Source organism: Salmo salar, chromosome ssa14, assembly GCF_905237065.1.
Source record: "Salmo salar chromosome ssa14, Ssal_v3.1, whole genome shotgun sequence".
In the NCBI taxonomy this organism is placed as follows: domain Eukaryota; kingdom Metazoa; phylum Chordata; class Actinopteri; order Salmoniformes; family Salmonidae; genus Salmo; species Salmo salar.
The window spans coordinates 83,867,090-83,881,387 of NC_059455.1; the positions used below are offsets into that span (position 1 = coordinate 83,867,090).

Consider the following 14,298-nt stretch of genomic DNA (forward strand, 5'->3'; position numbering starts at 1 on the left):
TAAGGAGGAGGAAGGGGCCGGCGGGGGGGGGAATTGATCCAGGTGTATTAGGAGGAGGAAGGGGCCGGCGGTATGTATTGATCCAGGTGTATTAGGAGGAGGAAGGGGCCGGTGGTGTGTATTGATCCAGGTGTATTAGGAGGAGGAAGTGGCCGGCGGTATGTATTGATCAAGGTGTATTAGGAGGAGGAAAGGGCCGGCGGTATGTATTGATCCAGGTGTATTAGGAGGAGGAAGGGGCCTGTGGTGTGTATTGATCCAGGTGTATTAGCAGGAGGAAAGGGCCGGTGGTGTGTATTGATCCAGGTGTATTAGGAGGAGGAAGGGGCCGGTGGTGTGTATTGATCCAGGTGTATTAGGAGGAGGAAGTGGCCGGCGGTATGTATTGATCAAGGTGTATTAGGAGGAGGAAAGGGCCGGCGGTATGTATTGATCCAGGTGTATTAGGAGGAGGAAGGGGCCGTCGGTGTGCATTGATCCAGGTGTATTAGGAGGAGGAAGGGGCCGGTGGTATGTATTGATCCAGGTGTATTAGGAGGAGGAAGGGGCCGGCAGTGTGTATTGATCCAGGTGTATTAGGAGGAGGAAGGGGCCGGCGGTGTGTATTGATCCAGGTGTATTAGGAGGAGGAAGGGGCCGGCGGTATGTATTGATCCAGGTATATTAGGAGGAGGAAGGGGCCGGTGGTGTGTATTGATCCAGGTGTATTAGGAGGAGGAAGGGGCCGGTGGTATGTATTGATCCAGGTGTATTAGGAGGAGGAAGGGGCCTGCAGTATTTATTGATCCAGGTGTATTAGGAGGAGGAAGGGGCCGGCGGGGGGGAAATTGATCCAGGTGTATTAGGAGGAGGAAGGGGCCGGAGGAATGTATTGATCCAGGTGTATTAGGAGGAGGAAGGGGCCGGCTGTGTGTATTGATCCAGGTGTATTAGGAGGAGGAAGGGGCCGGCGGTGTGTATTGATCCAGGTGTATTAGGAGGAGGAAGGGGCCAGCGGTGTGTATTGATCCCGGTGTATTAGGAGGAGGAAGGGGCCGGCGGTGTGTATTGATCCAGGTGTATTAGGAGGAGGAAGGGGCCGGCGGTGTGTATTGATCCAAGTGTATTAGGAGGAGGAAGGGGCCGGCGGTGTGTATTGATCCAGGTGTATTAGGAGGAGGAAGGGGCAGGCGGTGTGTATTGATCCAGGTGTATTAGGAGGAGGAAGGGGCCGGCGGTGTGTATTGATCCAGGTGTATTAGGAGGAGGAAGGGGCCGGCGGTGTGTATTGATCCAGGTGTATTAGGAGGAGGAAGGGGCCGGCGGTGTGTATTGATCCAGGTGTATTAGGAGGAGGAAGGGGCAGGCGGTATGTATTGATCCAGGTGTATTAGGAGGAGGAAGGGGCCGGCGGTGTGTATTGATCCAGGTGTATTAGGAGGAGGAAGGGGCTGGCGGGGGGGGAATTGATCCAGGTGTATTAGGAGGAGGAAGGGGCCGGCGGTATGTATTGATCCAGGTGTATTAGGAGGAGGAAGGGGCCGGCAGTATGTATTGATCCAGGTGTATTAGGAGGAGGAAAGGGCCGGCGGGAGGGGAATTGATCTAGGTGTATTAGGAGGAGGAAGGGGCCGGCGGTATGTATTGATCCAGGTGTATTAGGAGGAGGAAGGGGCCGCGGTATGTATTGATCCAGGTGTATTAGAAGGAGGAAGGGGCCGGTGGTGTGTATTGATCCAGGTGTATTAGGAGGAGGAAGGGGCCGCGGTATGTATTGATCCAGGTTTATTAGGAGGAGGAAGGGGCCGGTGGTGTGTATTGATCCAGGTGTATTAGGAGGAGGAAGGGGCCGGTGGGAGGGGAATTGATCTAGGTGTATTAGGAGGAGGAAGGGGCCGGCGGTATGTATTGATCCAGGTGTATTAGGAGGAGGAAGGGGCCGGTGGTGTGTATTGATCCAGGTGTATTAGGAGGAGGAAGGGGCTGCGGTATGTATTGATCCAGGTTTATTAGGAGGAGGAAGGGGCCGGTGGTGTGTATTGATCCAGGTGTATTAGGAGGAGGAAGGGGCCGGTGGTGTGTATTGATCCAGGTGTATTAGGAGGAGGAAGGGGCCGGCGGTGTGTATTGATCCAGGTGTATTAGGAGGAGGAAGGGGCCGGCGGTATGTATTGATCCAGGTGTATTAGGAGGAGGAAGGGGCCGGCGGTGTGTATTGATCCAGGTGTATTAGGAGGAGGAAGGGGCCGGCGGTATGTATTGATCCAGGTGTATTAGGAGGAGGAAGGGGCAGGCGGTGTGTATTGATCCAGGTGTATTAGGAGGAGGAAGGGGCCGGTGGTGTGTATTGATCCAGGTGTATTAGGAGGAGGAAGGGGCAGGCGTATGTATTGATCCAGGTGTATTAGGAGGAGGAAGGGGCAGGCGGTGTGTATTGATCCAGGTGTATTAGGAGGAGGAAGGGGCCGGCGGTATGTATTGATCCAGGTGTATTAGGAGGAGGAAGGGGCCGGCGGTATGTATTGATCCAGGTGTATTAGGAGGAGGAAGGGGCAGGCGGTATGTTTTGATCCAGGTGTATTAGGAGGAGGAACGGGCCGGCGGTGTGTATTGATCCAGGTGTATTAGGAGGAGGAAGGGGCCGGCGGGGGGGAAATTGATCCAGGTGTATTAGGAGGAGGAAGGGGCCGGAGGAATGTATTGATCCAGGTGTATTAGGAGGAGGAAGGGGCCGGTGGTATGTATTGATCCAGGTGTATTAGGAGGAGGAAGGGGCAGGCGGTATGTATTGATCCAGGTGTATTAGGAGGAGGAAGGGGCCGGCGGTGTGTATTGATCCAGGTGTATTAGGAGGATGAAGGGGCCGGCGGTGTGTATTGATCCAGGTGTATTAGGAGGAGGAAGGGGCCGGCGGTGTGTATTGATCCAGGTGTATTAGGAGGAGGAAGGGACCGGAGGTCTGTATTGATCCAGGTGTATTAGGAGGAGGAAGGGGCCGGCGGTGTGTATTGATCCAGGTGTATTAGGAGGAGGAAGGGGCCGGTGGTGTGTATTGATCCAGGTGTATTAGGAGGAGGAAGGGGCCGGGCGGGGGTGGGGAATTGATCCAGGTGTATTAGGAGGAGGAAGGGGCCGGCGGTGTGTATTGATCCAGGTGTATTAGGCGGAGGAAGGGGCCGGGCGGGGGGGAGAATTGATCCAGGTGTGTTAGGAGGAGGAAGGGGCCGGCAGAATTGATCCAGGTGTATTAGGAGGAGGAAGGGGCCGGCGGTATGTTTTGATCCAGGTGTATTAGGAGGAGGACGGGGCCGGCGTAGGTATTATTCCAGGTGTATTAGGAGGAGGAAGGGGCCGGCGGTATGTATTGATCCAGGTTTATTAGGAGGAGGAAGGGGCCGGCGGTATGTATTGTTCCAGGTGTATTAGGAGGAGGAAGGGGCCGGCGGTATGTATTGTTCCAGGTGTATTAGGAGGAGGAAGGGGCCGGCGGTATGTATTGATCCAGGTGTATTAGGAGGAGGAAGGGGCAGGCGGTGTGTATTGATCCAGGTGTATTAGGAGGAGGAAGGGGCAGGCGGTGTGTATTGATCCAGGTGTATTAGGAGGAGGAAGGGGCCGGCGGTGTGTATTGATCCAGGTGTATTAGGAGGAGGAAGGGGCAGGCGGTGTGTATTGATCCAGGTGTATTAGGAGGAGGAAGGGGCCGGCGGTGTGTATTGATCCAGGTGTATTAGGAGGAGGAAGGGGCCGGAGGTGTGTATTGATCCAGGTGTATTAGGAGGAGAAAGGGGCCGGCGGTGTGTATTGATCCAGGTGTATTAGGAGGAGGAAGGGGCCGGCGGTATGTATTGATCCAGGTGTATTAGGAGGAGGAAGGGGCCGGCGGTGTGTATTGATACAGGTGTATTAGGAGGAGGAAGGGGCAGGCGGTGTGTATTGATCCAGGTGTATTAGGAGGAGGAAGGGGCCGGCGGTGTGTATTGAGCCAGGTGTATTAGGAGGAGGAAGGGGCCGGAGGTGTGTATTGATCCAGGTGTATTAGGAGGAGAAAGGGGCCGGCGGTGTGTATTGATCCAGGTGTATTAGGAGGAGGAAGGGGCCGGCGGTATGTATTGATCCAGGTGTATTAGGAGGAGGAAGGGGCCGGCGGTATGTATTGATCCAGGTGTATTAGGAGGAGGAAAGGGCCGGCGGTGTGTATTGATCCAGGTGTATTAGGAGGAGGAAAGGGCCGGCGGTGTGTATTGATCCAGGTGTATTAGGAGGAGGAAGGGGCCGGCGGTATGTATTGATCCAGGTGTATTAGGCGGAGGAAGGGGCCGGGGGGGGGGAGAATTGATCCAGGTGTGTTAGGAGGAGGAAGGGGCCGGCAGAATTGATCCAGGTGTATTAGGAGGAGGAAGGGGCCGGCGGTATGTTTTGATCCAGGTGTATTAGGAGGAGGAAGGGGCAGGCGTATGTATTATTCCAGGTGTATTAGGAGGAGGAAGGGGCCGGCGGTATGTATTGATCCAGGTTTATTAGGAGGAGGAAGGGGCCGGCAGTATGTATTGTTCCAGGTGTATTAGGAGGAGGAAGGGGCCGGCGGTATGTATTGTTCCAGGTGTATTAGGAGGAGGAAGGGGCCGGCGGTGTGTATTGATCCAGGTGTATTAGGAGGAGGAAGGGGCCGGCGGTGTGTATTGATCCAGGTGTATTAGGAGGAGGAAGGGGCAGGCGGTGTGTATTGATCCAGGTGTATTAGGAGGAGGAAGGGGCCGGCGGTGTGTATTGATCCAGGTGTATTAGGAGGAGGAAGGGGCCGGAGGTGTGTATTGATCCAGGTGTATTAGGAGGAGAAAGGGGCCGGCGGTGTGTATTGATCCAGGTGTATTAGGAGGAGGAAGGGGCCGGCGGTATGTATTGATCCAGGTGTATTAGGAGGAGGAAGGGGCCGGTGTGTGTATTGATACAGGTGTATTAGGAGGAGGAAGGGGCAGGCGGTGTGTATTGATCCAGGTGTATTAGGAGGAGGAAGGGGCCGGCGGTGTGTATTGATCCAGGTGTATTAGGAGGAGGAAGGGGCCGGAGGTGTGTATTGATCCAGGTGTATTAGGAGGAGAAAGGGGCCGGCGGTGTGTATTGATCCAGGTGTATTAGGAGGAGGAAGGGGCCGGCGGTATGTATTGATCCAGGTGTATTAGGCGGAGGAAGGGGCCGGCGGGGGGGAAGAATTGATCCAGGTGTGTTAGGAGGAGGAAGGGGCCGGCAGAATTGATCCAGGTGTATTAGGAGGAGGAAGGGGCCGGCGGTATGTTTTGATCCAGGTGTATTAGGAGGAGGAAGGGGCAGGCGTATGTATTATTCCAGGTGTATTAGGAGGAGGAAGGGGCCGGCGGTATGTATTGATCCAGGTTTATTAGGAGGAGGAAGGGGCCGGCAGTATGTATTGTTCCAGGTGTATTAGGAGGAGGAAGGGGCCGGCGGTATGTATTGTTCCAGGTGTATTAGGAGGAGGAAGGGGCCGGCGGTGTGTATTGATCCAGGTGTATTAGGAGGAGGAAGGGGCCGGCGGTGTGTATTGATCCAGGTGTATTAGGAGGAGGAAGGGGCAGGCGGTGTGTATTGATCCAGGTGTATTAGGAGGAGGAAGGGGCCGGCGGTGTGTATTGATCCAGGTGTATTAGGAGGAGGAAGGGGCCGGAGGTGTGTATTGATCCAGGTGTATTAGGAGGAGAAAGGGGCCGGCGGTGTGTATTGATCCAGGTGTATTAGGAGGAGGAAGGGGCCGGCGGTATGTATTGATCCAGGTGTATTAGGAGGAGGAAGGGGCCGGCGGTGTGTATTGATACAGGTGTATTAGGAGGAGGAAGGGGCAGGCGGTGTGTATTGATCCAGGTGTATTAGGAGGAGGAAGGGGCCGGCGGTGTGTATTGATCCAGGTGTATTAGGAGGAGGAAGGGGCCGGAGGTGTGTATTGATCCAGGTGTATTAGGAGGAGAAAGGGGCCGGCGGTGTGTATTGATCCAGGTGTATTAGGAGGAGGAAAGGGCCGGCGGTGTGTATTGATCCAGGTGTATTAGGAGGAGGAAGGGGCCGGCGGTATGTATTGATCCAGGTGTATTAGGAGGAGGAAAGGGCCGGCGGTGTGTATTGATCCAGGTGTATTAGGAGGAGGAAGGGGCCGGCGGTATGTATTGATCCAGGTGTATTAGGAGGAGGAAAGGGCCGGCGGTGTGTATTGATCCAGGTGTATTAGGAGGAGGAAGGGGCCGGCGGTATGTATTGATCTAGGTGTATTAGGAGGAGGAAGGGGCCGGCGGTATGTATTGATCCAGGTGTATTAGGAGGAGGAAGGGGCCGGCGGTATGTATTGATCCAGGTGTATTAGGAGGAGGAAAGGGCCGGCGGTGTGTATTGATCCAGGTGTATTAGGAGGAGGAAGGGGCCGGCGGTGTGTATTGATCCAGGTGTATTAGGAGGAGGAAGGGGCCGGTGGTGTGTATTGATCCAGGTGTATTAGGAGGAGGAAGGGGCCGGCGGTACGTATTGATCCAGGTGTATTAGGAGGAGGAAGGGGCCGGTGGTATGTATTGATCCAGGTGTATTAGGAGGAGGACGGGGCCGGTGGTGTGTATTGATCCAGGTGTATTAGGAGGAGGAAGGCGGCCGGCGGTGTTTATTGATCCAGGTGTATTAGGAGGAGGAAGGGGCTGGCGGTGTGTATTGATCCCGGTGTATTAGGAGGAGGAAGGGGCCGGCGGGGGGGAAATTGATCCAGCTCACTCATTGATATTGACAAGGACTCTTCCTGGGTTTCATGCTCTCCTGTGTCCTAAATGACATCCTATTCCCTACACAGTACACTACTTTTGCGGAATAGGCTATGATATTATTCACCATATAGTCCCGGGGTATTCAACTCTTACCTCTGAGGTCACCTAGTGTCCCAGGTCTAAATCAGTACTCGATTGCAGGGGAACAATAGCTGACTTTCAGGTCCAGAGTTGAGGGATTTAGGTGATATTATTCTATTTGGGATGTAGAAAGTATTTTTTTAGATGGCCACCGTGTTTACTTAGCTGCTTGATATACAGTACATCACCACTGTCTGTCTCCCCTTAACGAACTATAGAAACCTCATTTGGTGCAGTACTGGTAAAGTAGGCTGGCTATGAAATCACTAGGGCTGGTGTTGTGCCATTTAGGTAATAAGAGAAATTGAAATGATCCACTTCACTCCCTGCCTCTCTGACACTTAGCATCACAGACCTCAGATGGAACTCTCAAATTCTCAAAGAATGGATTTAGTACATGAGAGAAATCAACATTTAGTTTTATTCAGGCAGTAAGGAAATGAGATGGGGAGACAGGCAGGTAGGATAAGTAATGGAAAGGGTGGACATTGAGCCCCTGTCTCTGATTGTGGTGGGTAGTTGTATGTGACATGTACCGGGGAGTGTTACAACCACGGCTCTGCACGAAATCAACATGTTCCTTTACACCTTTTAGTGTGTCAAATTTGTTGACATAGAAACGTCTCACTCAGTGTATGATTGAGTTATGTTAGGATGCTGCAGTGGTATAGGCTAACGGGTATAGGCTAACTTAACGCCCACTGTTTCTGTCCAGCTTCACGGTCTATACCTTTGGGCTACAAACCGAGGGCGATGACTGGTTGATTGTCTTTCTGAATTCGATGTGATTGGCTGTTGGCTTTTAGACCCCTAACTGCAGCTGGTGAAGAACACTTACAGTAGACTGCGTCCAAAATGGCACCCTACGCCATATATATAGTGAACTACTTTTGATCAGGACTCATAGGGCTCTGGTCAAAAGTAGTGCACACTATATGGTGAATAGGGTGCCATTTCTTACTGCTACCTAGTAGTCTTTCTGATTGACAGCTCTTAGCTAAAATGCATGGGGCGTGAAGCCAGAAAATTGGGCTATTAACTCCGCTCTGCATCCCAGTCAATTACATGTGAATTATACCTCGCCGTTGGGCTCTGTCAGATCACAGGTGATGGGCGGGCTAATCTGTGTGGTGGTGTGGGCCCCTGCAGGTGATTGGGTCTTTTCCACACTGCTGCTTATTGATGATATGGATGTGTTTTTTGAGTGAATTGTGTTTGAGTGAAGAGAAGGGTCTCTGTACCAGGGATGAGCCCTTTCTCTGGATCCCAAATGGGACTGGTGTTGTGCTGTAAGTGCTGTGATTCCTCACACTGAACCACTGCTATGCGTCTAAATATTTTGCTGTGCGATCTGTAATTTTAATTTAGGAGCACCAGTGCGCCTAGAAAAATGAAGGATTCTAGCTTTATTACCTCAAATATTGTTCATTGTGCTCCTACATTTCTTTGGGTGTGCCAACATTTTTCCAATTTAGGCGCACACGTGCTCCTTGTAAAAAGCATAGACCCCTGGCACAGAACTTGTTTCCCAAGCATGTACACACGCATGTACTCATCTTACAAACAGTCATCTTTGCTTTTTATAACCTCATAAAGGTATTAGTATGGTTTCTAGTTTTTTTTATTTCAAAAAATATGGTTGATTTCAGAGGCTATCCCCTCCAACTCTCCATCTCACATTCATTATTTCTCTCTCTCTCTCCTCTCTCTCTCTCTCCTCTCTCTTCTCTCTCTCTCTCCTCTCTCTCTCCTCTCTCTCCTCTCTCTCCTCTCTCTCCTCTCTCTCCTCTCTCTCTCTCCTCTCTCTCCTCTCTCTCTCCTCTCTCTCTCTCCTCTCTCTCTCTTCTCTCTCTCTCCTCTCTCTCTCCTCTCTCTTCTCTCTCTCTCCTCTCTCTCTTCTCTCTCTCTCTCCTCTCTCTTCTCTCTCTCTCTCCTCTCTCTCTTCTCTCTCTCTCTCTCTTCTCTCTCTCTTCTCTCTCTTCTCTCTCTCTCTCTCTCACTCTCTCTCACACACACACACACACACACACAGTTGAGCAAGCAAGTGTAGCAGCTGAACAATCCGACCATCTGTTCTGTTCAGGGCTCCAGTTAGCTCCCTTACACCCCCCCTCCGTCTCCGTACAGCAATATATCAGCTCCCCCTCACTGTGGAGCTGTGTACTGAGCATCGACAACGCTCTGGAACATTATGTTCCTAGCTGTGTGTGTCTGTGTGTGTTATCCCCACTACAGCCTTGCCCTAAATGTGTTATAAGTCGGATGCTATCCACAACGAACTAGGCTATGTGTAGCTAGGTGGCAAGTCTGTCCCTTGTGTATTTATTGTGAGTATGTCGTGTTGTGTAGGTGCACAATCATGGCTTCTTCTACTGAGTAAATACAGCATGCTGTGTGAGAGTGTTGGCATGATTTAGTCCAGGGTTAAATTAACCCAACCTGGTAGTTATTTCTACAACCTGGTAGTTAACCCAACCTGGTAGATATTTCTACAACCTGGTAGTTAACCCAACCTGGTAGTTATTTCTACAGGGGATGTTACATTTCTTATTTCATCAATGCAACATTGACCTTTTCTGTCCTTTAGGCCTTGCTTCTCAGAAAACACCAATGAAGACTATGATACACACAATATTTGAATAATGCCAATGTTACATAGAGTACAGCACATACTGTACAACACACAATAGGCTATTCTTAAGTAGCTAGTAGTAAATTATAGATTGAATTCAGTCTCGTAGTAAAGTATAGATATAATTCAGGCTCGTAGTAAAGTATAGATTTAATTCAGTCTAGTAGTAAAGTATAGATTTAATTCAGTCTAGTAGTAAAGTATAGATTTAATTCAGTCTAGTAGTAAAGTATAGATTTAATTCAGTCTAGTAGTAAAGTATAGATTTAATTCAGTCTAGTAGTAAAGTATAGATTTAATTCAGTCTAGTAGTAAAGTATAGATTTAATTCAGTCTCGTAGTAAAGTATAGATTTAATTCAGTCTAGTAGTAAAGTATAGATATAATTCAGTCTCGTAGTAAATTATAGATTTAATTCAGTCTAGTAGTATAGATTTAATTCAGTCTAGTAGTATAGATTTAATTCAGTCTAGTAGTATAGATTTAATTCAGTCTAGTAGTATAGATTTAATTCAGTCTAGTAGTATAGATTTAATTCAGTCTAGTAGTATAGATTTAATTCAGTCTAGTAGTAAAGTATAGATTTAATTCAGTCTCGTAGTAAAGTATAGATTTAATTCAGTCTCGTAGTAAAGTATAGATTTAATTCAGTCTCGTAGTAAAGTATAGATTTAATTCAGTCTAGTAGTAAAGTATAGATTTAATTCAGTCTAGTAGTAAAGTATAGATTTAATTCAGTCTAGTAGTAAAGTATAGATATAATTCAGTCTCGTAGTAAATTATAGATTTAATTCAGTCTCGTAGTATAGATTTAATTCAGTCTAGTAGTATAGATTTAATTCAGTCTAGTAGTATAGATTTAATTCAGTCTAGTAGTATAGATTTAATTCAGTCTAGTAGTATAGATTTAATTCAGTCTAGTAGTATAGATTTAATTCACTCTAGTAGTATAGATTTAATTCAGTCTAGTAGTATAGATTTAATTCAGTCTAGTAGTATAGATTTAATTCAGTCTAGTAGTATAGATTTAATTCAGTCTAGTAGTATAGATTTAATTCAGTCTAGTAGTATAGATTTAATTCAGTCTCGTAGTAAAGTATAGATTTAATTCAGTCTCGTAGTAAAGTATAGATTTAATTCAGTCTCGTAGTAAAGTATAGATTTAATTCAGTCTCGTAGTAAAGTATAGATTTAATTCAGTCTCGTAGTAAAGTATAGATTTAATTCAGTCTAGTAGTAAAGTATAGATTTAATTCAGTCTAGTAGTAAAGTATAGATTTAATTCAGTCTAGTAGTAAAGTATAGATTTAATTCAGTCTCGTAGTAAAGTATAGATTTAATTCAGTCTCGTAGTAAAGTATAGATTTAATTCAGTCTAGTAGTAAAGTATAGATTTAATTCAGTCTCGTAGTAAAGTATAGATTTAATTCAGTCTCGTAGTAAAGTATAGATTTAATTCAGTCTCGTAGTAAAGTGTAGATTTAATTCAGTCTCGTAGTAAAGTGAAGGCTAGTTCAGTCTCGTAGTAAAGTGAAGGCTAATTCAGTCTCGTAGTAAAGTGTAGGCTAATTCAGTCTCGGTTTGATCAACAATACAGATATTCCACATTGTGAGAATCCTCTTGGTTAAAGACTTATGTTTTAGATACAGGCACCAAAGCCAGCTATTCTTTCTCCATGCTCTACCATAGTATGATAACCGTTTTTCTCAGGTGGGATGGCATTTACAAGCATCTGACTGGGTTATTTTTTTTGTCCTCGCTCTGTAGGTTTCCAAAAAAGTTGCCGATCTTATCCTGGAAAAACAGCCGTCCTATGTCAAGGTATGCTTTCTTCATTCTTTTTCCTTCCTCCTTTCCTGACACTGTATACATTTTAAAGTCTCACCCAAACTCTTCCAGTGTTTATTTACGCTGATTGATATCAACTGTCAATCAGTCATGCCAAAGGAGGTAATGTGGAAAATACCGGCATTACCATTACGGGGCGGCAGGTAGCCTAGTGGTTAGAGCGTTGGGCAAGTAACCGAAAGGTTGTTGGATCGAATCCCCGAGCTGACAAGGTAAAAATCTGTCGTTCTTCCCCTGAACAAGGCAGTTAACCCACTTTTCCTGGGCCGTCATTGTAAATAAGAATTTGTTGTTAACTGACTTGCCTCGTTAAATAAATGTTAAATAAAAAAAATAGAAAAAGATATATGACATACTGCGTTTGCCTTATAGACAGGTTGGTTGTTTAGCAACAAAAACATGCTCAACTATGGGGCAAAACTGACAGTTGGCTTAGAATGCTGACAACATGTCAACTATTTCATCTCCAATTTCTATTGAAAACATAAATTAAGTTGCACTTTTTGTCTCTCAAATACATTCAGTTGTTGGTTAGCTAGTATGGGAGAGTAGCCAGACGGAACCCACTCCTGAGAAAAAGGCACATGACAGCATGACGTGAAAGACTCTGAGAGCATAAGATAAAAACGATGTGGTCTGATGAAACAAATTTTACTCTGGTCTGAATGCAAAGTGCAATGTCCTGGAGAAAGACAGGCACAGCTCATCTGTCATTGAATGGAGCCAAATCGTTTATGAGAACCTGCTTCGAGTGCAAACGACCTTAGACTGGGGCGAAGATTTACATTCCACCAAGGCAATGACTCCAATCATACAGCCAAAGCAACGCTTGAATTGCTTGAGAACTAATGGGAAGTCCTTGATAGAGGTCGACCGATTATGATTTTTCAACTCCGATACCGATTATTGGAGGTCCCCAAAAAAGCCGATACCAATTAATCGGGCAAATTTTTTTATTTTTTAAAAATTATTATTATTATTATTATTTGTATTTTTTAAAAATGTATATATTTGTAATAATGACAATTACAACAATACTGAAGGAACACTTATTTTAACTTAATATAATACATCAATAAAATCAATTTAGCCTCAAATAAATAATGAAACATGTTCAGTTTGGTTTAAATAATGCAAAAACAAAGTGTTAGAGAAGAAAGTAAAAGTGCAATATGTGCCATGTAAAAAAGCTAACGTTTAAGTTCCTTGCTCAGAACATGAGAACATATGAAAGCTTTTGGTTCCTTTTAACATGAGTCTTCAATATTCCCAGGTAAGAAGGTTTAGGTTGTAGTTATTATAGGAATTATAGGACTATTATAGGACTCTCTATACGATTTGTATTTCATATACCTTTGACTATTGGATGTTCTTATAGGCACTTTAGTATTGCCAGTGTAACAGTATAGCTTCCGTCCCTCTCCTCGCTCCTACCTGGGCTCAAACCGGGAACACATCGACAATAGCCACTCTCGAAGCAGCATTACCCATGTAGAGCAAGGGAAACAACTACTCCAAGTCTCAGAGCGAGTGACGTTTTGAAACGCTATTAGCGCGCACCCGGCTAACTAGCTAGCCATTTCACATCGGTTACACCAGCCTAATCTTGGGAGTTGATAGGCTTGAAGTCATAAACAGCGCAATGCATTGCGAAGGGCTGCTGGCAAACGCACGAAAGGGCTGTTTGAATGAACGCTTACGAGCTTGATGCTGCCTACCACCGCTCAGTCAGACTGCTCTATCAAATCATAGACTTAATTATAACATAATAACACACAGAAATACGAGCCTTAGGTCATTAATATGGTCGAATCTGGAAACTATCATCTCGAAAACAAAATGTTTTTCCTGTCAGTGAAATACGGAACCGTTCCGTATTTATCTAACGGGTGGCATCCCTAAGTCTAAATATTCCTGTTACATTGCACAACTTTCAATGTTATGTCATAATTACGTAAAATTCTGACAAATTAGTTCGCAACGAGCCAGGCGGCCCAAACTGTTGCAAAGATCCTGATTCTGCGTGCAATGAATGCAAAATGACACAATTTCACCTGGTTAATATTGCCTGCTAACCTGGATTTCTTTTAGCTAAATATGCAGGTTTAAAAATATATACTTCTGTGTATTGATTTTAAGGAAGGCATTGATGTTTATGGTTAGGTACAGTCGTGCCACGATTGTGCTTTTTTGGCAAATGCGCTTTTGTTAAATGATCCCCCGTTTGGCGAAGTCGGCTGTCTTTATCAGGAAGAAATAGTCTTCACAGTTCGCAACGAGCCAGGCGGCCCAAACTGCTGCATATACCCTGACACATTTTCCCTAGTTAAAAGAAATTCATGTTAGCAGACAATATTAACTAAATATGCAGGTTTAAAAATATATACTTGTGTATTGATTTTAAGAAATGCATTGATGTTTATGGTTGGAGCAACGTGTACCTAAGCGATTATATGCAACGCAGGACAAGCTAGATAAACTAATAATATCATCAACCATGTGTAGTTAACTACTGATTATGAATGATTGATTGTTTTTTATAAGATAAGTTTAATTCTAGCTAGCAACTTACCTTGGCTTCTTACTGCATTCGCGTAACAGGCAGGCTCCTCGTGGAGTGCAATGTAAAGCAGGTGGTTAGAGCGTTGGACTAGTTAACCGTAAGGTTGCAAGATTGAATCCCCGAGCTGACAAGGTAAAAATCTGTCGTTCTGCCCCTGAACAAGGCAGTTAACCCACCGTTCCTAGGCCGTCATTGAAAATAAGAATGTATTCTTAACTGACTTGCCTAGTTAAATAAAGGTAAAAAAATATATAAAAATCGGCCAAATCGGCTTCCAAAAATACCGATTTCAGATTGTTATGAAAACTTGAAATCCCCCTAATTAATCGGCCATTCCGATTAATCAGTCGACCTCTAGTCCTTGAGTGACCCAGCCAAA

General features: G+C 46.2%; 1 protein-coding gene across 2 annotated transcripts in view; it reads left to right on the forward strand.

Moving 5' to 3' along the window:
• Positions 1-14,298, forward strand: part of vps50 (VPS50 EARP/GARPII complex subunit) — a 260,494-nt gene that overhangs the window by 64,253 nt on the left and 181,943 nt on the right. For both annotated transcript variants that reach the window (XM_045694895.1, XM_045694896.1), the window contains exon 5: positions 11,276-11,329. In XM_045694895.1, the coding sequence (XP_045550851.1) occupies positions 11,276-11,329 (54 nt within the window). The remainder of the gene's footprint in view (positions 1-11,275; positions 11,330-14,298) is intronic.